The following is a 25,546-nucleotide window of genomic DNA, read 5'->3' as shown; positions in this document are numbered from 1 at the left end:
TATAAAGTAAATGTGTGTAATTGTTCAGTTAAAATAAATCTACATATGTAAAATTTTCTATTATGTTGTTCCATAACTGTTTTATTTTTGTTTTCTGTCTTTGCTTAATAACAAGCTTAGGGGGAAGGAGAAGTGGCAGAACAACCAGGTCTAAGAGCTTAACAAGTTTATTGTCCTCTTTGAGTTCAGGGGAATCATTACAAAATGTCAATACTCTAATAACCTCCAGTAAAGGAAATAATTCCAGTAATGTACAGTGCTATTATGTATATGCGCCTGGGGATCTCCTTCCTGGCTCTGCTGAGGAAAGTGATTCCAGCTCCTCTTCCAAAGCCCCAAGAAGGTGCCCAAGGAAGACACCTAGTCCCACCCGCAGTGCCCAGAACTGGCACTTTGACTGTGCCTTCAACGAGGACAGAGCTCCTGCTGTCTGGGGCCTTACTTTGAAAGACTACCTGGAGGAGCAAAGCCGATTTTGCTTTGTGCCTAAAGCACTATTATTTTTGTTATTTTAGTTGTGCTAATTAAAGGGGGTGGCCCAGGTGGTGCCCCAGCATTCTTTGTGGATACCCTCGGGCTGTTCACCCAGTCACAACAGTTAACAGAAGCTGTGGTACTAAGAGTTCTGTCAGCAAAATTCTGTGACCCAGACTTGAAAAGGACTGTTGGTCACCATTCTTACATGGTTTAGTTCTCACCTACCAGCATCACCCACTTTGAGCCGACTAACACCGTATAGCAGTATAAATAAAAACCTGGAAAGACGGAGAACACAGGGATGTCAGTAGATGCAAGACGGACCAGCGGACTTAAAGAAATACTAATTCACATCAAAAGTGTGCCACCACTTGCTTCACGTCCATTATTGATTGATTGATTGATTATTATGCTATTTATGAACCTTGTCTTTCAGATTTTTTTTTTCTTTTTTTTAGTGTGGAAACCTCACCAGACTTTAAATAGTTGATTATACAATCAATACGAGCTGTGGTATTACATCTTGAGATGTCTTATGTGTTAACAGGCCAATTTAAAAACAAAAATGTTCAGACAGAAAGTGAAACAAGTGGCCCAAAAATGCAATTGCAGGCTGCACTGTTGGTGCATTCGGAATCAATATGCTCGAGTACATAAAGAGGAAAGTATGAATCATAAATGAGTGTCAATATGACTCAGAAAGACCGCAGCCATTCTAATGGGCTTGAGATGAACTGTCCTGCTCCTTTGTGCACACTTTTCTAATGCACTTGCTCTTTGTTGTGCTCGTGGTGCGCTCGACGCCTACTCCCTTCTTGTTTTAGGTCACACTTGGAGACATTGACACTGTTTTCAATTGGCATTTAACTACGTACAAAGAAACTTTTCCATTAAGCTGTATGCTTTAATTTAGCAGGCTGGTGTCAGTCTAGTCTGGCCCCCCCGCTTGGCCCCACAGCTTTATGCACGTTTCCTGTGGCTTCAATGCTTTCCTCTCTGACATTTGCACAGAAAATTCTCAGAACATTTTTCCAGCCAGAGTCAAAACAGTGAGTTGTCAACTGAGAGCTCGAAGTGTGCAGGTGACGGACATCTCGGGTAAGTACATTCAAGGGTCTCGCCTCCGACTTGCATGATAAGATAAAAAGTATGAAAATATGGAAATTGTTCAGTCTGGGAAGTGGAGCAGGTGAGCCTTCTGCCTCACTGGGATATGCCGGGATGTACGCACTCGTCACACACTCTGTGTACCGTAATGGATTAATGGCCAAGATAAGACAGACCTTTAAACCACAAGGCTCAAACCCCAGCCATGACTCGATCGTAATACCCATGGAGAGAACACTACTATAGCTCTTTTCAGCAAGGCTTTGATGTTTACTATAGAAAGGCGCTTTATAAAATAAAAGGTCTGAGTTTCAATTACAGTAAATAGACCGAGTAATAAGGCAGCTAATGTAAAAGATCTTGTGGCATAGAAAAGTTAAAACAAAAATCAAAACCCGCAGTGAACTCTAAGGAGGCATCATTGTCAACGGGCACCATATCTTACCAGGGGTGCCAAACTCGGAGGCAGGCATGCAGGCTTTTGTTGCAGCCACTTTCCTAATTAGCAACCAATGACTTCTACACTGAAAAAAAAAATGTGTTGATTAATATTTTCAATCTGAACCAATATAATTTTTTTAGCTTATTGATCCCACAATTTCTAAGTTGAGGCCAATCATTTTAGAGTGATTGGGTGCCATTCACTTGTTTTATAATGAAGTAAATCTATTTTTTAAGTTGTTCTTCTTTGGCAGTTGGAAAGCCATCACGCTGGAAAGTTCGACCAGAAGAATATACAAACGACCCCTCAAACACAGCACACGAAAAACCTAAAATATTAGGTTAACTGAAATAGGATTGTTACGTTTATTCCCTCCACCATAACTTACTTTGGTACAAACAAATTTTTTTACTTTGATTGAGATCTGAAACCAAATATTTCAAGCTGCAACACTAAATGACTAATCTTAAGTTGCTTGAAAGAGAAAACTTACGTTGAATGAACAACATCAATGTTATACTTTTTTCAGTGTAATAGGACAAACTTCCTTTGCCTTGTTTTTAACTTTTGAAGGTTTGGTTTTGTTCATTGATACTTTTTTCCTCTTAACAAGCAGCCAAGCAATAAAGAACTGCAAAGCAATTCAAGAGTGAAACAGTCAGTGCCGCCTCAAACTAAAAGCCCCTGATTTAATTCAATCGTTTCTTAATACTCTCATTCTGTTACACAAGACTTTTCCAAAACTCTTATTTTCTTCTTCTTTTTTTTTTTTTAATCTGAGCGCACCGTTAAAATGTTTGGTGGACCAACATTACAAAGCACATCCAAATGCATTAAATCAAATGAATGAATTAAAGCGTATTCACTGTATCGACAGGGTGGAGCAGCACATCCCATCATCACAGGCACAGTGGGCAGGCGCACTAATGTCTGCACTCACAGGTCTCTTGCTATGATGGTGGGCATCAGAAGCTCTCAAACAAACGCTTTCATGTTTTCCACCTAATTTTCCTTCTAAATATAAAATATCCAACCCTCGATCAACCCTCGTTTCCCAAAGTTCCAATAATTGGTGGGATAATAATGGTTGACTATACAGTATTTTTTCTTTCATGGGTAAATACATTCATTTATGCTTTTTTTTTTTTTTATCTTGTGACTTTCAACATTTTAGAGCATTTGGCATATGGGAAGACTTGTGCTGTGTTAGGATGGCTTGAGAGTAACAGGAAATCCTGTGGTTCATCTTGATTGACTAGGGGTGACATCGCCATTCCAGTTAATGGGAGGAAGTCACAAGTTCATCAAAAATGGCTACGTTCTCGTTGAATTTTCAAACCACAGACTGATAAGTGGCCTACAGCTCCTATTCTGAAGTTAGTTCTTGCTTTATCACGGCAAGCCGACCACCATGTTGCCCGGTTACCTTGCTTGACTAAAAGATCAAGTTAAAGCTAATGTACAGGGTGAGGCAGAAAGGACAGATGTTTTCTTACAAAATCACAAAATTGTTAATTTTTTCTTACAAAGAAATGTATTAAAAGATTTGAGTTCATATTGAAATAGCATTTGACAATCTGTAGGGATGGAAATGCAGGTCTAAATGCAAAATACGCCTTACCGAACGATTACTGAGGCCAAGTTCAGAAGAATGCTTCCGAGCAGATCGACTTGGACTGCGCAGCAGGGCTAGTCGTACGCTTTCCACATTTTCAGGGGTACGTGCCGTTCGTGTAGCCCCCGGCGGTCTTTTGTTCATTAGTGTACTTCGTGTATGAAGTGCTTTAACCCAACATAGGATAGTATTACGAGTGGGAACAGTTTTATTTCTGTGGATATTGAAATGGCAACGAAACTCACACTGAACTGCAGTAATAGATTGGTTGTTCTTGACAAAACCTGTCATACGCAAAAATGCGGTGTTCTATCGTCCACGGCTCCATGGCTTCAACTAAATAGAAAATAAAAAAATGCTAAGACTTCACGAACCTAACGCCACCTACCACACATCTGGCACTCCACCTACTGGTGAGTTCTAGCCATTTCAAAGACGTCCGTCCTTTCTGCCTCACCCTGTACTATATGTCTCTTGTTTTCCTTCCATCATTTTCAATTTCTAAACCCGCTTCTCCAGAGCAGGATGCTGGAGCCTATTCCAGTCAGCATTAAGTGCTAGGCAGGAACATCAGGGGCCAAACTGGTAATGCTGAACCATCTAACCAGCGTGTGTTTGGACTGTGGGAAGAAACTATAGCGCCGGGGAGAACATGCAAACTCCACACAGGGATAGAGATACCACACGTCAGAAATGTCCTGTTTTTAGGTGCCTGTCTGGGAGGATTTTACAAAACTGACAGTTTGTCTGGATTGCACATTCTACGGCTCATCGTTGCCAACCAGTTTTACTTTGTTTAAAGTATTTATTTCCATGTTATTCTTAACAAGCATCAGATGAACACGCAAGAACAATATCATAGATGAGTGGCTCTTGAAAATGGGGTGCCATGCACAACATGGACATTATGGAAGTAATTAGAAATGCAACCACTCTGACATGGAGAGAAACTCCAAAGGGACAAACTTTTTTATTTTTGTCTCGGGAAATACGGTAACCCTACACAAAGAGCACTTGGGAATGGAACCCAGTGCACCACTGCAGCCCAGTTCAGCATTCCAGAAAATGGACAAGTATTAAAACACAACCAAGAGGTGACACCTCAGCCCTACCCATCCTTTATCAAACCTGCTTAATCCACTTCAGGGTCAGTGGGGGTTTGAGCCGATGCCAGCAGCATCAGGTGCCAGTCCATAACAGGGCACACTCACTCATAGGGGGCTAATTCAGAATCAGCAGTGTACTGAATGTGGTGGAGAAAAACAAGAATCCACACCGACCTGGGGAGGGCACTTAAACTCCACACAGCTGGCACTGGATTTGAACCCAAGACTTTACAGCAAAGTGCAACCCTCAGCTAAAACTACTTTTATGTTATTTCAGGCGGGTGGCTGCCCATTTTATCTATAGTTTATACTTGACAACTATAGAGCCTATGTGTTATACAATGGTGACTTAGTGTATTTAATTTGGACCTCTTGACATTGATCAACAGAAAAAGTCTCTTTAGTGTCAAAGTGAAAACAGACCTCAGCAAAATGGTCTAAATTAATTATAAATACCAAACACGAAACAAATGATCTCGTAAGTATTCACCACATTTAAGGCAGTATTTAGCAGCTGCACCTTTGGCGGCCATGACAGCCTTGAGTTAATGTGCACAGGTTTCTGTCGGTTTTGGACACTGCCATTTTTCTGTTTTCAATGTTGATTGTGAGTGAACAGCCTTTGTCAAGTCCACACACAAATTCTCCTTTGGACTGAGATCTGGGCTCTGACTTGACCACTCCAGGACATTAAAAGGTTACATAAGGTAGTTATCGTGCTGAAAAACAAATCTTCTCCCAAGGCGCAGGTTTCTTGCAGACTGAATCAGGTTTTCCTACAGGACTTCCCCGTATTTTGTTGCATTCATTTTATCCTCACAAGCAATCCTAAGCCTACCTGATGGTCTCGTGGTCTCCCTGCAGATTTTGTTTTTTTCTGTCCTCCCTGGCCATCGGACCTTACTTTTATTCTATTAGTCAGTCATTATCCAACCCACTATATCCTAACACAGGGTCACGGGGGTTTGTTTCCTGCCTTGCGCCCTGTGTTGGCTGGGACTGGCTCCAGCAGACCCCTGCGACCCTGTAGTTGGGATACAGCAGGTTGGATAATGGATGGATGGATGACTACCAATGCATGCAGTACACAAATAACATGAACGGAAAACTTTCTTCAACCACAGGCAACACACAAAGACAACGCAGTTCTGTCACTTCTGAAATGACATCATAGTCTTTCTTTGTGTCTCTATGCTATCCCAGAAAAATGAACACTGCCTTCAGCTCATTCAATCTAAACAACTCTTGACTGTCCCGTCTGCTTCTTCCCAGAGCGTGCTGGCTGATGAAGTCTTCAAGGTGGCCACCTCCAAACTGGAAAGGGGAATTCAACCTTTAAGTGAGGCAATCTCCTATCTGGCCGTAGACAGGCATGAGTTGTATTCTCCACCACAACGGTTCTGCTCCGTGTTGTCCCTCCTTCTCCTGCCTTTTTGTGCTCCTTTTCAACTATAAATTAGTGTTCATTTACCATGGCAACCGCCCAGAAATTACTGCAACAGAACATACCCCACAAAGGTCCTCCTTATGGCCGTCTGCCCAATGTGCCTGTTTTTTTCCCACTGCTTTACTGTAGATGCTTGGCTAGCGAGTTTACATCGAGGACAACACAGAGATACAAAAGACAAACCAGAAAATACATTATGTGAAAGTGCTAACCCCCTAATTCAGTATGTGTGTGTTAAAGTGCTCTGATTACGTAAGGAAAATGAACACTGGTGCAAACTGATTTTTATGTTTTATGTATGTGCACCCACACCACACGAAAACTGGATGTAGTGCCTCACCAGACAATTAATGCCTTCCAGCACAGCAGGCATGACGGAGCAAAGCTTGGCTGAGATATTCCAGACCTGTCAGCCACTACCCTGTGAGGTGACAATAGGTAGCCAATATAAACTGACAAAAAAAATGTTTGTTCAGTGCAAATACACAGCATTGGTCCTCTTAGAAAAGAAGTAAAATACAGACTGTGTATCGCATCTATCACATTTGAGCTTTAATATGTTTGTCACGTCAATGCACGTTATAACAACACCTCGGTGATATGAATTATTATTCGTGTGAGTCGTCAATTATCTGATTTGCCTGCATTTCCCTACCTGATCAAGGGTGTCCTCATATCCCCAGTTTCTCCAAAATGTTGCATATGCATGGGTGAGAGTTGCCATAAATATAAACACATTCCCGTGTCAAGTTTTCTTTTATAAATCTCAATGTTTGTGTAGGAATTTGTGTACTCTTTTTGTGCATACGCAAGTTTTATAAATGAACTCCATGGTTAGGTGGGAGGTTGGGTTCGCTCTTTCTGGTGTGAGCCACTGCAAGGAAAATTTCAGTTATGGACTTTGAATGAGACAGGACATCTGCTGCACTGTGAAGGCGTCCTATGACCAGCCCTGAGTAGTCAGAACTCTCTCGTGATTTGGTATTAATTGCATACTGTAAAGGGTCTCGTGACCTTCAAGGCTTTTTGGACATTAAGCAGGTGGCGTCACTGGAGAGATAAGTTAGTTGTAGTGGCTAAGGATTCATCGCTTTTGATCATCGTTTTGAAGGACAATTCAACTCCCCAACTACTACATGAAGTCAATTACAAACCCACTTGAAAAAAAAGAGGCCTGAAATGTGGGTATGCAAACTTTATACAGTAAATGAGGCCTCAGGACCATTGGAGACCCCTAATCTAGAAGAGTTTATAAAGATAGATAGATAGATACTTTATTAATGCCAAGGGGAAATTCACATACTCCAGCAGCAGCATACTGATAATAAACAATATTAAAGAGATAAGATAAAATGCAAGTATAACAGACAATATTTTTGTATAATATTAACATTTACCCCGTGGGTGGAATTGAAGAGTCGCATTATGTGGGGGAGGACTGATCTCCTCTGTCTGTCAGTGGAGCAGGACGGTGACAGCAGTCTGTCACTGAAGCTACTCTTCTGTCTGGAGATGATCCTGTTCAGTGGATTCTCAATGATTGACACGAGCCTGCTCAGTGCCCATTGCTCTGCCACAGATGTCAAACTGTCCAGCTCCATGCCTACAACAGAGCCTGCCTTCCTCACCAGTTTGTCCAGGCATGAGGTGTCCTTCTTTATGTTGCCTCCCCAGCACACCACCGCATAGAAGAGGGCACTCGCCACAACCGTCTGGTAGAACATCTGCAGCATCTTATTGCAGATGTTGAAGGACGCCAGCCTCCTAAGGAAGTATAGTCGGTTCTGTCCTCTCTTGCACAGAGCATCAGTATTGGCAGTCCAGTCCAATTTATCATCCAGCTGCACTCCCAGGTATTTATAGGTCTGCACTCTCTGCACACACTCACCTCTGATGATCACGGGGTCCATGAGGAGCCTGGACCTCCTAAAATCCACCAACACCTCCTTGGTTTTGCTGACCAATTGTATGTTCTCACCATCTCTGCAAGCGCGTTTCTGCCATATATATATTTTTTTCATTTTATTGAATTTATTAAAATCAAATAACACTCCATACACATAACTCAAGTTTTACAAAAAGAAAAAGAAAAAAGGTTTGAAATAAATCAACTCTCACCCCTGAGAAAGAGAGCTAGGCCAGCAATGTAAAACTTTATGCTAGTAAAGATAAATGAATAGATAAAATAATAAATGAATAAAGATAAATGGATGCTTATTCTAAAATATTATTGATTAGATTCTGCCAGGTTTTGAAAAAGTTCTGTACAGATCCTCTAAGTGCGAATCTGTTTTTTTCCAGTTTCAAATAGTATAAAACATCAGTTACCCACTGACTTAGAACAGGTGAGTTAGGATTCTTCCAGTTGAGCAAGATAAGTCTATGCGCCAATAGTGAAATAAAGGCAATTCCAGTTTGTTTGTCCTTCTCCATTTTAAGCCCCTCAGTGAGCCCACCAAACGCAGCTGTTAGTGGATCAGGAGGGATTGTGACACCGAGGCTGTCTGAAAGGCATTTAAAGATTTTGGTCCAGAATGATGTTAATTTGGTGCAGGCCCAGAACATGAGGCCCAGTGAGGCTGGAGCTCGATTGCAGCGTTCACGGATTGGATCTTACCCTGGAAACATTTTGGACAATTTTTAACCAGACAGATGCGCTTGATATATAATTTTAAGTTGAATAATTGTATGCTTTGCACATAAGGAGCTCAAGTGAATTTTGTGCATTGCTACTTTCCACTCCTTTTCTGAGATGTTGAGTGAGAGATCCTTTTCCCACTGTTCTATTGGATCTTTGAAAGTGGGGGACTATAAAATAGTTTTATATATTACAGAAATGCTGCCTGTGTCCTCGAGACTGAGCAATATTTTTTCCGGTATCAAGGTAGGTGGGAGGTGAATGTTACTTTTCTGTGAGTGAACGTGGGTCTGTGTGTGTGTAAGGGGTGCCTATAGAGTAGGGGTTGCCAAGTCTGGTCCTGGAGGACCACCGTGGCTGCAGGTTTTCATTCTAACCCTTTTCTTAATGAGTGCCCTGTTTGTGCTGCTGACTAACTTCTTGTGAATTCACTGTAATTGAATTGCTTTTTTAAGATTTGTTTGCCTGAATTTCTTCATCCTTCCTCTGAATTGCTTCATTTCTTTCCTTAAATGGCACCCAAACAGAAATGAAATGTGAAGTGAGTGAGCCAACAGAAGACCAACAAAGTCAGTGCCTCAAACTCCAACTAATTTCACTCCGAGCAGTTGCTTAATTAGTTCACCGAGTCTTGTTGTTAATTAAACCCGTTCTTTAATTCCATGGCTTGTTGCTCCTCTCATTGTGCAACAGCAGACATTTCTGAAATTGTAGATTTTCTCTTTTCTAAGAGCACTGGTTAAAATGTCTTGTGGACCTGAGCAGATCAACATACCTTAGACCTTCATTGGTCTTGATTTTCAGATATTGTATGATGGCCACAGTTTGCTGGTCATGTTTTGGCTCATTTTCTACCTCACTATGGTTTGGCAGCTAATTAAGGAAAAAGAAACAGTTATTGGGTCTGAGTCTTCAAGAGCAAGTCAATTAAAGTGAATTCAAAAGAAGTTAAGTAGCAGCAAAAACAGGTCACTCATTAAGAAAAGGGTGAGAATGAAAACCTGCAGCTATGGTGGTCCTCCAGGACCGGAGTTGGCGACCCCTGCAATAGAGGACCAACATACTGTTTAGGGTCGATTCCTTCCTTGTACCCAATGTCTCCTGCCTCACTGTGACCCTAAAATGAATGCTGCAAGCTAGAGAGCGGGTGATTATATGGCATACTCTACTTTATATATATTTTCTGATGGTAATTTTTAAAATGTAATATCTTGACTGATTACTCACCTACAGTTATATCCTTTTCATTGTCTTTCATGGCTGCTTGAAATTTCATTTCAGACTGGAAGATTCTGGCCTATAAATTCTGTCAGCACCATCTCACATAAGCCTGGAAGAACAAATAAAGAAATAAATAGAAATACAGAAAAGCTTGAATCTGTTGAAGAATGTGACAGATCTGAAGAACATCACTTCTGATATCAGTCAGGCTTCACTGCAGCCATGTCGAACTCACCAGAAGGCTGTGGCCAGATAACGGCAGACTTCCAGTTTATCCTGTTCCCGGTTGTGTTCATTCTGGTGTTTGTGTTTGGACTGACTGGAAATTTGGTGGCTCTTTACGTTTTCATTTTTAAAATTACCAATCACTTGTCTTCCAACACCTACATCATCAACCTTGCTGTTGTGGACACCATGTTCATCTTCACGCTGCCCTTTCGGATTCATTATCACTTAAACAAGAATAACTGGATCTTTGAGAATGTGACTTGTAAGATCACGGGGACCCTCTACCACACCAACATCTACATAAGCAGCGCCTTTTTAACATGCATTTGTGTCGACCGCTACATTGCCGTCGTCTTTCCCTACACTTACATTAAGCTTCAGAAAGCCAGATACAGCATAAAAGTGAGCATGCTGGTGTGGGCCATTGCAGCTGGCTTCATGCTCTCCTTGTTACTTTATGCCCCGGAGATCAACACACATAACAACATCACTAACTGCTTTGAAAACTTCACCTCTAAACAGTGGTCTCAGCAAATGGCGGTCTATCACATCTGTGGTTTGCTCTTTGGCTTCCTAATTCCTTTCACAATCATCATGATCTGCTACTCTCTAATTGCCAGACGCATCTCTAAAATCCGCACCGGCAGCAGCAGAAAGGCACTTCGGATCATTTACATCACCCTGAGCATCCTAATCCTGTGCTTCCTTCCTTATCACATCACTCATCTCCTCTACTTCCTGGCAAGAGTGGGGCACATCAAGAGCTGCTCCTGCACTGATGTCCTTTACAAGCTGCGCAGGATCACCATGGCCACCGTCAGCCTCAACAGCTGCTTTGATCCTCTCGTGTATTATTTTGCAACGGCCAAATTCAGCTGGAACATTTTCAAGAGGCTCAGGCCACCGAGGAAGAAGAGGGTGTACACGATTTACGAAGCCGACAGCTGCAAGTGAAATTTCAATGCAAGCACACACATGTACACTTACAGAAGCCAAAACCACAAATGACAAAGGACTTGTTGTGACCACATGGCACGTCTTCAAGTGCTGGCACATTTTTGTGCTCCAGATGTTCTTTTTTTTTTATATAATCAAGGACAGCATGGTGGTGTAGTGGTTAGTACCCAAGAGTCTGGGCTCAATGCCCAGCCTTTTCACTTTCTATGTGGGGTTTTGCCAACACTCCCTGTGTCTGTGTGGATTTTGCTCTTAGAACATCAAAAGGGGTAAACTGGGGACTGGTAATGGAGGCATCTCCAGTAGGTATCACTGTTCTGTAAGGACAGGCACCAACTTCCGGCATTGTGCATGTTCTCTTATTCACAACAACATTTTATAAACATATCAATCGGTATACTCAGTTTCCAGGTACTAAATTTGTTACAATTTGGGTAAATGGGACATATGGCCTCCCATAACAGAGACATGCACTACAAATGTGATTGCCCAGTTCTAAAAATAAAGTGACTTTGATATAAGCATCACTATTAATATATCCGTGTCATCAGGTATGAAAAGTATTACATTCTCGGTATGATAGCTACCTGCCATGAACCAGAAAGTTCAACCGTAAATCAAAAAAAAAAAAGACAATTTGACAATGATATGGAGTGTAGGTGTCCTGCGGTGGGCTAGAACCCTGCCCAGAGTTTGTTTCCTGCCTTGCGCCCTGTGTTGGCTGGGATTGGCTCCAGCAGACCCCTGTGACCCTGTAGTTAGGATATAGCGGGTTGGATAATAGTAGGACGGATGCAGTGTAGGTGCCATGGAGGAAGGAAAGGCATCCTAGGCACGGTAAACTGAGAATTCATACCCGGACAGGAGGCCATAATGGATGGACTGGGCAAACAGGCATACCGGGAGCAGTTCATTCCCCCACACGACAGGTGGCAGTGTTCCTCAGGGCCAATTAGGACACACCAAGAGGGTAGTATGGGAATTGGAGTCCTATTGGGGGCTTTGTGGACCAGCAGAGGGTGCTGCCAGGGGAGGACTGTCTTGGTTTGCACGCAAACCAGAAGTGCTCGGAATGACCTGGGCAGGTGGGTTGGATTCAAAAAAGAGCCCGCAGTCGGGAGGCAGCACTCTATATGGGAGGTAGAAAGGAAAGGGGAGGATTTGTATTTGCGTATCGTGGCCGGAGATTCTGTAAGTAAGATGTTGAAGGTGGATAAAAATCTTTTATTTGAACCTGGGCATTACTGTGTCTGTGGTTTGAGGCTTAGTGGCACCCCCTTGTGGTTACACACAATAACCAAAATGGACTGAAGCTGATACACTACCATATGTGTGTTCACAATGGCTTGTGGGTAGTTTGAACACATACAGCATAGACTGTGGGACTGCAGTATTGTTAACATTGCACTGTAGTGAGATTTCTTTGGAAAAGAGGGAGTGAAACCTGACGAAATTCACTGAAGGATGTTGGCGCAGTCTGAAAAGTGAAAACAACATGACTCAATAAAAAGTTTATGAATGGGTAGAAAGGTTTGAAGAGGGAAGAACAAGAAGCTGGATCTGGTCAAACATCAGCACCACGCACACAAGCTCACATCAAGGTGGCGAATGCCTTCATTAGAGAAGAAGGACGCATTGCGTTGCTGCACATTTGGATATCAGCTGTGGTTCTTTATATGCCACAGTACATGATGACTTGGCTTGCAGTAAAGTTTGTGCAACATGGGTACCCAAACAGCAGAAGCTGTCATCCTTCTGTGAATTTCAGCAGGTTTCATTCCCCCTGTCCAAAGAAATCTCACTACTGTACTTTAGTCTTCAATGATAAAATCCCACACTGCAGCGTCCATGTTCATTTAACTTCAAATGGACTACCAGCAGAGCATTGCACTGTGTGGGTTAAAACTACCCATAAGCCACTGCAAATATATTGTATTGAGTCAGCTTCTATCCATTGTCGGTACCAAATAATTGCCTTTAGTTTTTGATTTATTCTTGTACTTTCTGGTTTAAGGCAGGCAACTGTCATACCCTGAATGAATTCTTTTTCATACTCGACGAGAACAGATACATTAATAATGTTGTTTATATCAAAGTCATCATGTTTGATAAGTAGAAAAAACCTTTGTAAAAACATGTTCTTTCTTCCAGTTCAAGTGACTGTTAGTCAGCTCACTGCATTACTGTGACAGCAGAAACTCTTAGTCAAGTAAATCTCAACTAAAAGCCTGTGTGTGCTCTTACACTTAAACATATAAAGACCACAAATAAAACAATAAAGAACAAAGACTAGATTTACAAAGTGGAAAAGCTGAGCAGTTATTGACAAGCTATTACAGGATGTGGGGCTATGGGGTCCACCTCGCAGCACTTCTGTGCCAAGCTGGGATGACTTTTATGTTCCTTCAATTTCAATATGAACACTACAAATACCCAACTAGTGTAATACTTTAGGACAATGCCTGTTTTGTGTATCAAATTAATAGATTTATTCTTTTTAGTATGTGAAATCAACTTCAGAGAGTGCACTGTTGAAAACAAACCCCAAGTTACCATGGATAAGAAGGAAGCATCGGCTGACCATGTCATTCTCTGTCATGTAATCTTAGTCTGAGACAGCAGTAAGGAGGACCATCATGTAAGCAGATCTGTACTTTCAGTTTTAAAAATTAAGTTCTGTATTTTCATCCATTCTTATTTATCAAGGCTCTGGAGAATGGCGACGTGTTTCAGGTTGCTCAGTCATGCAAATAAGAATATCACATAAAACCACTACTACGACTACTATATAACAACACAAGCAAACTATACATTCATCTCTTTGGACAGTGCATTTCATTATGAATACTGACAGAATGACTTGCCGCAGGTCTCCTGAGGCTACAAATTTTCATCCCAAATCATTTCTTTTAATTGGACTTCTTTTTAATTGGATCAAAGGGAAATCTTGAGGTAACACCTTGGCAACCCTGTTTATTTGAAACGTAAATGTCCAAAAAGAAGCAAAAGAGCGTACAAGAATGTATACAAATGACATTGAAACCACGTCAGCCAGAGATCAATTCTTCACCTTTTTTCACTCTACCATTCGCATAGTGCTTGGCTTCCTCAGTTCTGAGTACGTCACCTTCCTAGTCACGTCAGGCAAGACGTGTATTCTTGTTTGATGAGGCCCATTAAAAAGTGTGCAGTGAAGAGCCACAAAATTGTGTGCTGCAAAGGCTATTCCTGAAGGGCTTCTTCCAATAACATATGCCCCCAAATCCACCAGTCCATGTGTTTTTAAACCGCTGCCAGGGTTTTAGGAAAAGAGGAAAATATACTGAACAAAAGACCCAACGCTGAGTGAAAATCAAAAGCCAAAATTGCGGTTAGCCGTTCAGGAGCTCAGTAGCACAAGGTAACTGAGGCTTAGTAATTTAAGTGCACGTTGTGGAGATAGAGAGACGCACACACATGTAGACCACCGCAGTTACTGGGCTACACACGTTTGAGAAGTGCCTTCGGTCTGCTATGATATCCTTTTAGCTATTGCATCACCATTATGACATAACAACAGCAAATTGAGTTTAGAGAAGTACTGTTGGCTATAGATATACAACGTATTTTAGGAAATTGTGAGCTTACAACTTTTGGATTATGCAACACAAGTAACACAAGATCTTTCTTATGGACAATCTGAAATTGTTTGCTGTTGTCCAGCGTTGGTCACAATTGATGCCTGTTCTATCAGAAACTTTTTCCATCTACATGAAAACATGAGATTAAAAGTTTTCCCCAACCAACACTACAAACTATATTTGTACAGTGTACAATCTATTTTGGAGAGTGTGTAAAATGCATTGCATTAGTCATTCTAACAGATGGTGCATCACAAACATTTGTCAGAATGACAGGGACATGGTAACCACACAGAAACACAGACAACTGTCCTTTTTGTTAAGTTGGATAAGCTGATTTCTGTCCATCCAGCAGTTATTCTCTTTTGGGTGTACTTAGCATTAACGTTTGCAGTGGACACACAGACACTTTGTTAAAGTGAATAAGCTGATTTCCGTCTATCTGGCATGTTGGATGTATTCAGCATTAACATTTGCAGTGCAGTGTGTCCATCCAGTTGGCATATCTTTCTTACTGTATACACCTTTTGGTACAGTTAGGTCCATAAATATTTGGACAGAGACAACGTTTTTCTAATTTTGGTTTTGTACATTAATTACCACAATGAATTTTAAATGAAACAACTCAGATGCAGTTGAAGTGCAGACTTTCATCTTTAATTCATTGGGTTGAACAAAAAGATTGCATAAAAATGTGAGGCAACTAAAGTGTTTTTTTAACACAATCCCTTCATTTCAGGGGCTCAAAAGTAATTGGACAAATTAAATAACTGGAAATAAAATGTTCATTTCTAATACTTGGTTGAAAACCCTTTGCTGGCAATGACAGCCTGAAGTCTTGAACTCAAGAACATCACCAGATGCTGGGTTTCCTCCTTTTTAATGCTCTGCCAGGCCTTTACTGCAGCGGCTTTACTTTCAGTTGCTGTTTGTTTGTGGGCCTTTCTGTCTGAAGTTTAGTCTTCAACAAGTGAAATGCCTGCTCAATTGGGTTAAGATCAGGTGACTGACTTGGCCATTCAAGAAGTTTCCACTTCTTTGCTTTAATAAACTCCTGGGTTGCTTTGGCTGTATGTTTTGGGTCATTGTCTATCTGTATCATGAAACGGTGCCCAATCAATTTGACTGCATTTAGCTGGATTTGAGCAGACAGTACGTCTCTGAACACCTCAGAATTCATTCGGCTGCTTCTGTCCTGTGTCACATCATCAATAAACACTAGTGTCCCAGTGCCACTGGCAGCCATGCATGCCCAAGCCATCACACTGCCTGACTCCACCGTGTTTTACAGATGATGTGCTATGCTTTGGATAATGAGCTGTTCCACGCCTTCTCCATACTTTTTTCTTGCCATCATTCTGGTAGAGGTTGATCTTGGTTTCATCTGTCCAAAGAATGTTTTTCCAGAACTGTGCTGGCTTTTTTAGATGTTCTTTAGCAAAGTCCAATCTAGCCTTTCTATTCTTGAGGCTTATGAGTGGCTTGCACGTTGCAGTGCACCCTCTGTATTTACTTTCATGCAGTCTTCTCTTTATGGTAGACTTGGATATCGATACGCCGACCCCCTGGAGAGTGTTGTTCACTTGGTTGGCTGTTGTGAACGCGTTTCTCTTCACCATGGAAATGATTCTGTGATCATCCACCACTGTTGTCTACCGTGGACGTCCAGGTCTTTTTGCGTTGCTGAGTTCACTAGTGCTTGCTTTCTTTCTCAGGATGTACCAAACTGTAGATTTTGCCACTCGTAATATTGCAGCAATTTCTCAGATGGGTTTTTTCTGTTTTCGCAGCTTAAGGATGGCTTCTTTCACCTGCATGGAGAGCTCCTTTGACCGCATGTTGTCTGTTCACAGCAAAATCTTCCACATGCAAGCACCACACCTCAGATCAACTCCAGGCCTTTTATCTGCTTAATTGATAAGACATAACAACGGACTTGAACACACCTGCCCATAATACAGCCTTTGACTCAATTGTCCAATTACTTTTGAGCCCCTGAAATGAAGATTGTGTTAAAACAACGCTTTAGTTGCCTCACATTTTTATGCAGTCGTTTTGTTCACCCCACTGAATTAAAGCTGAAAGTCTGCACTTCAACTGCATCTGAGTTGTTTCATTTAAAATTCATTGTGGTAATGTACAGAACCAAAATTAGACAAAAGTTGTCTCTGTCCAAATATTTATGGACCTAACTGTACATGATTTGTAAAAGCAGTGCTAATGTTTGTGATCTGTTGGATAACAGAGACATAGGAACTGGACGGACACACAGACACTTCTCCTTTGATTAAGGTGAATATATCACAACTGGATAGCATTAAAATAGCTGCCTCTTATTGTTCACTTCACTTGCCTTGGCGTTAGCTATGCTTGTCATTAATTATTATTATTATTCTGATACAATTAAGAGGACAATCTCCACAGACAAAATTAATTAAAAGGAAAATTACAGAGTTAAGCATCATAAGATATGGCAAAAAATACAAATATCTATTCATTTTTTTTAAATGTAAATTTAACACAAATGCACTTTTCTACATGCAAAATAAGAGAAGAAATTTAAAACAGCTAAACAATGAAAAGTAAAAATGACTCACCAATTGTGAACCTGGCTTGAACAAAACTTGCAGCCACAGGGACACCCCAGGACTGAATTTGAAACCATTGTTTATAACATGACTAGCTAAGCTACCCATCTAAGACAGGTTGAAATCTAATCAACATAGTTTCAGTGTTAATGTTTGCAGTGTACCACCTATTGGAGTGCATAGTATTTTGTAATGTAGGAAGTAATCTTATTACTACAAATGTTTGTGATGCACCATCTGTTGAAATGACAAATGAAACGCATATGCCTCTATTATACCATTTTGTATAGGATTCGCAAAAGCAATGTTAATGTTTGTTATGTGCCATCTGTTGGAATGGCAAGTGGAATGGATTTTATTACTACAAATGTTTGTGATGTGCCACTTGTTGAGACATAGCAATCGGACACACACACAGACAAACACAAAGATATTTCACCTTTTATTAAGATAGATAATGCACATCAATAAAGCGCCCTGTGGAGGACTAGCACCTCATCAAGGGTTGTTCCCGCCTTACACCCAGTGCTGCTGTGAAAGGCTGTGCTCCCCTGGGATCCTGAATTGGATTAAGCACATATGAGAATGTATATTAATATAGCAAAATGGAACTGGAAACAGATTTCACATGATAAAGATCGAAACCACTGCAGTGCACTTTCAGATCTAGCATTTTGTTTTTGCGTGGGAGTTTCCTACCACAATCCTGGCATTCATTGAAGATGATAAGTGACACAAAATTTCCCCCGGATGCTTTTGCAAGTGTAAACACGCTGCATTGCTCCATTCAGTCAGATCTTCGCAGCAATGCTTCCTTCTAGCCGGTCTGAAATCAACAGAATGAGCAGTTAGAAACACTGAATTGGTTCAAGAGTCAAGAATAATGCATTATCATCGGCAGGCTTTGTCTTAAATGTTGATGTATTCAGGGTGAAAGCATCCTGGTTTAAAGCTACAGTGAAGGGCATACAATTCAGGGGAAGCAGAAGAAACAAAAAGCTGAGCTGTAACAAAAACAAAGTCTGCAGCAGGTGGGTCTGGTGCTTCTCCTGCGTAGGACTGAATGTCAGCACTTTTCCAACCTCGATAGTCATATAAGGATCAGAGGATGTGTCATTCAGTCTTTGCATCTCAGCACCTTCCCGTTCATCTAGAAACATAGTTAAGGTGTTGGTGCTATTAAATCAAATCAAATTTGATTTGTCACATTCAATTATACACACAGTACAATATGTACAGAAATGCTACACTGCAATAGTTGAAGAATATAACAGACAATAAAATAAAAATCATTATGTACAATGACAGCATAAATAACTTAATAAAAGTGAATTAGCAAAAGTGCATCATGTAGCTCTCGACGCCATCCTAATTTACAATGCAGATGGACTGTGGACAGAAGCTGCTCCTCAGTCTCTCTGCACTGGTCTTGAGACATCCTGACAGCTCAGACATTTCAAGGAAGGGGAGATGAGTGTCAGGCTGATTAGCACATGCAAGTGAGAATTTCACCAAACATGTGACAATAATGAGAACCTATAAACCTGACAGCCCACTTGTGTGCTATTTCAGGGAGATCAGCCCAGTTAGAGGGTAGCACAGTGGTTACTGTTACTGCTTCACAGCTTCAAGGGTCAAGACCCGAGTTTTGGACCAGACACCATCTCGGTGGAATTTGCACTTTCTCCCAAAGTCTTGTGTGGGTTTTCCTAAGGGACTGACCATCCTAAAATGGCCTGGTGTGAGTCAATGGGCCATTGTTTGCAGCTCCTCCATCCACAGTTGGTTCCTGCCCCTTCTGTGCTGTTCGTGCTATGGGCTCTGGAGCTGTCCATTGCATGTTTCTGTCTTTTCACATCACAACTACCACCAAAGAGTTCAACTGTTCAGGGTACAAAAATGAATTTAGATTCACATATTACTCATGCCACACACTTCTGGAAAGGAGTTTGGTTTTACTGTTTTGGATGTACTCAAAGATGGCATTGCTATAAAAGCCTGTTCATACTGAGGCCTTCAAATGAAGCACACCAATCTCACGACTTCTACATTTGCAAAAGCATCTATACTGGCCACATAGAATTTCATCCTTTGCACCACATTACGTGGATTATTCAGACTGCTTCACGTTTTGTTATGATACAGCCTTGTGCTAAAATCGATTAATGATTTTCACTCTTCAAGCAGCACTTGGTTTCCCAGAGTGATAAAGTCAAAACCAAACATTAAAAACTGAAAATTGCTACAAGTATTCAGACCTTTTCATCAGTACTTAGTTGAAAACCCTTTGGTAGCATTTCCAGCCTAGAGCCTACTTGGGGTTGATGCAACAAGTTTAACACATCTGGATTAATAGATTTTCTGCCATTCGTCGCCACAGATCCTCTCAATCTCTGTCAATAAGGATGGAGACTATCAGTGGACGGCTATTTTCAAGTCTCTCCAGAAATGAAAGATTTCAAGTCTCTGCTAGGGCTGGACCATTCCTGGGCATTCCCACAGACGTCCCTAAGCCACTCCTGTGATGTCTTTGCTTTGTACTTGGGGTCATCGTCCTGCTGGAAGATAAAACTTTCACCCAGTCTGAGGTCCAGAGCTTTCATTATGGATATCTCTGTACTTTACTCCATTCAGCTTTTCCTCAAACCTGTCAATTCTCCAAGTCCCCAACTTCACGGCATGATGCTGCCACCACCACTCTTCACTGCTAGAATAGTATTTTACAGGTGATGATGTATATCTGCTTCATTACAGGGATTTGGAGTCGGGAGAGGAGCTGGACGAGACAAAGGAAAGGAATGGATTAGTGTGCTGTCTTTAACTTACAGAAAGGAATCTGCTGAAGGCATTCTGTTAATAAAAGTTAAGTGTCTTGAACCCAGGACTGTGTCACTGCTCACAGGCTTCCATCAAGTATTGCCAACGGGGGGATGTATACTTAACAAAAGACATTTCAGTTTTACTACTTGAACACTTTTATTTTATAATAAAATGGTTTCACCACATTGCTGTGTTGGTTGTGTGCTTTGAATTGGGGCAAAACATGCAAATTACAGATTGTAGCACAAGAAAATGCAAAATCTTTAGAGGGTGTGGATACTTTTTCTTGCTTCTCTAAGTGAAATTAGAAAACTTTTGACCTTTATAGTCTTGTGGTTCTCTGTTCCGTTATATTTTTTCATGTAAAACTGGCAGGTATTGTATTGTACATTTTTTTACGCAACATAAAATCTTCTGATTTGGGAGTGCTAGTAATAAACAACCTTTATAATGGAACAATACATGAGGTCAGCGCTATTTAAGTTATACACTTACAGTATATATAAAAGGTAAATATTTATTTGTTATGCATACACAAACTAATGTTGAAAACATTAAAGAACTGAGCTGTAAAGAACAGCAATTAGTTTATTTTATTCAGGGATGCCAGGAACGAACCCAGCTTAACCCAGGGTCACATACTCAAAGACAGAGGCATAAAAAGGCACAAATGAATTGAGAATATACATTAAAAAATATAACAAAGAAAAAACACAGTTATTAGACAAACAATACACACACAAAAGCCCACCCAAATATCCACATAATTTTACTTCAAAAGAATCAGAACTTATTGCATAACAAAACAACACCAGTTTCACATTTTTGTGTTGACCACAACAATAACTGAGAATTTTTTTAATATTTAAAAATGTCGAAAAAGAATTAGATTTTGGCATTTGCCACTCAATAGTTTGATTTTAGCAAAAATAGTTTCTGTCATTTTATGACAAACATAAAAACTCACATTCAGTTTTTGTTTAGGACAAATAATAAGTATGCAAATGACCCATTTGTGACAAGATCCATGCTGGAGCAGAAACACAAAAGTGCTTTGAGATGGCGGTAGTGAGAGGGGGCAGAAACTTGCTGGGGATCCGCCAGGGGCACTGCTCAGGGAGGAGGATGAGGAGGAGGAGGAGGAGGATGTGTGTGCCGCTCACCCATCATTTGTCTCTTAGCGATCAAGTTATACATTACAACTTTCAATCAATCAATCAATCAACATTTATTTATATAGCACATATTCATACAAAAAAAATGTAGCTCAAAGTGCTTTACAAAATGAATAGAGTAATAGAAGACACAATAAAAGATAAACATAAGTCAACATTAATTAACATAGAATAAGAGTAAGGTCCGATGGCCAGGGTGGACAGAAAAAACAAAAAAAACTCCAAAAGCTGGAGAAAAAATAAAATCTGTAGGGGTTCCAGACCAAGAGACCGCCCAGTCCCCTCTGGGCATTCTACCTAACATAAATCATCATATTTTCATGGAAGGACCTGATGATGATGGTCACGTAGACTTCTGGCTTTCAGTCCATCATTGTTGGAGCATCATGATGCTTTGAGTAGGTGGTGGTGGCGCAGGCCGCCACCACAAAGAAACCGGAAAAAGAAACAGAAGAGAGAGTAGGGGTCAGTACGGATTTTAGAGCCACCATGAATAGTTATTATGAAGAATTGAACATACAGAGTATCAGGATTATGTTAAAGTGAAGTTATAAAAGGCCATGTTAAAGTAATGTGTTTTCAGCAGTGTTTTAAATTGCTCTACTGTATTTGCCTGGCGAATTCCTATCGGCAGGCTATTCCAGATTTTAGGTGCATAGCAGCAGAAGGCCGCCTCACCACTTCTTTTAAGTTTAGCTTTTGGAATTATAAGGAGACACTCATTTGAAGATCTAAGGTTACGATTTGGAATATAACGTGTCAGGCATTCCGATATATAAGATGGAGCGAGATTATTTAAGGCTTTATAAACCATAAGCAGTATTTTAAAGTCAATCCTGAATGACACAGGCAACCAGTGTAGTGACATCAAAACTGGAGAAATGTGTTCGGATTTTCTTTTCCCAGTTAGGATTCTAGCAGCTGCATTCTGCACTCGTTGCAAATGATTTATGTCTTTTTTGGGTAGTCCTGAGAGGAGTGCGTTACAGTAATCTAGTCTACTGAAAACAAAAGCGTGAATTAATTTCTCAGCATCTTTCAATGATATAAGAGGTCTAACTTTAGCTATGTTTCTTAAATGAAAAAATGCTGTCCTAGTGGTCTGATGAATATGCGATTTAAAATTCAGATTACAGTCAACGGTTACCCCTAAATTTTTTACTTCCGTCTTAACTACTAATCCTAGTGCATTAAGTTTATTTCTGATAACCTCGCTGAATCCATTATTGCCAATTACCAAAATTTCAGTTTTCTCTTTATTTAGTTTGAGAAAATTACTATTCATCCATTCAGAAATACCAGTAAGACATTGTGTTAGTGTATCGAAAGAGTCGGAGTCATCAGGTGCTATAGATAAGTACAGCTGTGTGTCATCAGCATAGCTGTGGTAACTCACGTTGTAACCTGAGATAATCTGACCTAACGGAAGCATGTAGATTGAGAATAACAGCGGACCCAGGATAGAGCCTTGTGGAACACCATATCGGATATCATGTGTCTTTGAGATTTGATTACCACAACTCACAAAGAATTTTCTCCCTGCCAGGTAGGATTCAAACCAATTTAAGACACTGCCAGAGAGGCCCACCCATTGACTAAGGTGATTTCTAAGAATATTATGATCAATGGTGTCAAATGCAGCACTCAGATCTAAGAGGATGAGAACAGATAAATGGCCTCTGTCTGCATTTACCCACAAGTCATTTACTACTTTAACAAGTGCAGTTTCTGTACTGTGATTTGTTCTGAAGCCTGACTGAAAAGTATCAAGAATAGCATGTTTATTTAGGTGGTCATTTAACTGCATAATGACTGCCTTCTCTAAAATTTTACTTAAGAAGGGCAGGTTAGCTTTGGTGCATTGTACATGTTCTAGAACAAATTAAATATTATTACTGAACAATTGAGGTAATTATCATTACTGTTCAATGAATTGTCCTTTGCTGCATATTATTTCTATTTCTGTACATCTTGCACTTAATTTTATAGGTCAAATTTCACAATCTTGATCTCTTAGTAAAAGAGGATGACATTTTTAAAACTCCATACATCATATATCTCAAGACGGACCAGTGGCTACTTGCAAACAAAAGTCTGTGAAAATCAGCTGAGCTATTGTTGTGTGACTGGTGAAGAAGAAAACAAAACTGACAGACAGACAAGATCTGATCTAAGAGTTAAAATGAGGTCCTTAGTGTGGGAAATAAATAAATAAATAACATTACACAAAACCAAAAAATTCAAAAGGCACAAATGTATACAATATTTACAGAATATAGATGATGTACTTTACTATACTGTATATGCAGGTAAGTCCTCACATGAATGAATATATGGCATGGGGTTCTACATTTTACTGTTTTGCTACAGCGGGTAATCCTGCACAGATCACACATCCTGGGTTTGACTCTCACTCCTTCATGTTGTCTGTCTGGATTTTGCATGTTCTGCCCGTGTGAGTGTGTGTACTCCAGTTTTCCTGATTTTTCCCCTAATAAATGCAGGCTAGGTTATTAGGAAATTCCAAACTGACTCTGTGTGTGGGTACATGCTACGGGGGCATACAATGGACTTCTCAATTAGTTTACCATACAGTGTGCCCCATTTTGTACACTTTTACACTGACGTGTGAAGCAACTCACTCTGAACCACACAGTGAGTCACTGGTGGGCAATCAGCTGAGATCTGAAATTTACTGAGCACAACTGGTTAAACATGAGCACAAAATCCATGTAATACCATCCGAATTTAAAATTCATACAAGGAAATATCTAGACATGGAGGCTAACCTTTGTGGTTTCACCACTTATTCATGATTTAACCTAAAAAAATGTATATACAATAAAATAAAAAAAATGTTTTCAGCATTCCATTTACTGACATTTTTTACTTTATATACATTCCGGCTGTATATATTTTAAATGACTACAAAATAATCCTTGATGGTTTATAAGGAATATGAAAAATATGTTCCAAAATGCATTCAGAAAACACTATGTTTACATCATAGTGAACAAATGCAAGAGAAATCTATAGTTTATACAGACAACACTTTAATGTAAAAAGACATTTTTTTAAAAAAGGAGGTGATGAAATTAGGACATGAATAATCATGGATGGGAGTTACACACACATTCTTATATTTCTTGGCAAACTGTATACTTTCACACAGATATGCAAGTTGGCCAGCTGGAAAGACAGATTGCAGCAGAAGGAACACACTTTAGTTATATACAGCAAATCAGTGTATCTTTTCATTTATCTGAGTACAAAAATAAAAGACTTTCCAAAAAAGTTTCAATAAAACAAAGATATTTTTGAATAATACAATTGTGTTAGTTTTTGTTCCTTGAAGACAAAGAACCAGTGTTTGAGATAACTTGTTCCCTAAACCGCATTAAAATACTGAATACATGAAAGTAACATAGCATTTTGTTTCAGCTTTTCCCAATATCTACTATAACATTCAACCAAACAATGCACATTTGCCCTGTGAAATATCTTGTTGACATCATGAGGAGCCAAAGCGATGAATAACTATAAATTACTGTCATTTAAAACAATAACCAAATGCAAGTTATTTATTGCAGAGTCCCTAGTGTCCCATGTTTACACAAACTCGCTATACATTCACAGGGTAATTTATGGCCATTTAATTTCTTTTCTTCAGATAAACAAAGATCAATGAGCCAGATGGCCCATGTTTACAGCAGCAAAATCTCTGGAATTTATTTTAAATATGAGACTCTTCTCATTTAAGGGAATTTTCACTTTGATCAGATGAAGGGCAACACTTGTGAGCTACAGGTATCACAAATTTATCAAACCCCAGACAAGCTTCTGGCTGAGATACCTTTTGTGTCCAATTTCCATGTTTTTCCTTGCACAGTTCAAAGAGAGTCACTTCTCTTACTGCGTATATACCATATGAAACATATGTGTTGAATTTACAGTAAGTTACTGCTATTAACAGTTCTGGTTCTATATACAGTGGTACCTTCAGATGCGAGTACCCCAACGTACGAGTTTTTTGAGATACGAGCCGTCACTAGGTTGATTTTTTGTCTTGAGTTATGAGACTGTTTCCTGAAGAGGCATTAGCTCT

General features: G+C 40.1%; 2 protein-coding genes and 1 long non-coding RNA gene across 3 annotated transcripts in view; 2 read left to right on the top strand and 1 right to left on the bottom strand.

The window, feature by feature from the left end:
- The first annotated feature begins 1,361 nt into the window (after window positions 1-1,361).
- On the top strand, window positions 1,362-11,917 carry LOC120530926 (lysophosphatidic acid receptor 6). Its single transcript, XM_039755750.1, has 2 exons — window positions 1,362-1,575; window positions 10,114-11,917. The coding sequence occupies exon 2, from the start codon at window positions 10,276-10,278 to the stop codon at window positions 11,233-11,235; it is 960 nt and encodes a 319-aa protein (XP_039611684.1). The 5' UTR covers window positions 1,362-1,575; window positions 10,114-10,275; the 3' UTR covers window positions 11,236-11,917.
- Window positions 11,918-11,954: 37 nt separating this feature from the next.
- Window positions 11,955-20,451, top strand: LOC120530929. Its single transcript, XR_005634041.1, has 2 exons — window positions 11,955-13,876; window positions 20,201-20,451. It is a non-coding gene; the product is annotated as an uncharacterized LOC120530929 (long non-coding RNA).
- The window catches only part of pusl1 (pseudouridine synthase like 1), a 51,120-nt gene continuing 43,790 nt past the window's right edge, over window positions 18,217-25,546 (bottom strand). The window contains exon 7 of the mRNA XM_039755753.1: window positions 18,217-18,272. Within this exon, the coding sequence (XP_039611687.1) occupies window positions 18,264-18,272 (9 nt within the window). The 3' untranslated portion in view covers window positions 18,217-18,263. The remainder of the gene's footprint in view (window positions 18,273-25,546) is intronic.

This window comes from Polypterus senegalus, chromosome 6, assembly GCF_016835505.1.
Source record: "Polypterus senegalus isolate Bchr_013 chromosome 6, ASM1683550v1, whole genome shotgun sequence".
Taxonomy (NCBI): domain Eukaryota; kingdom Metazoa; phylum Chordata; class Cladistia; order Polypteriformes; family Polypteridae; genus Polypterus; species Polypterus senegalus.
Note: the sequence above shows the minus strand (reverse complement) of the source record. Positions and strands in the feature narration are given on the sequence as shown.

Excerpts from the sequence above, each read along its gene's own strand:
- LOC120530926 (XM_039755750.1), top strand. The coding sequence starts at position 10,276 with ATGTCGAACTCACCAGAAGGCTGTGGCCAGATAACGGCAGACTTCCAG.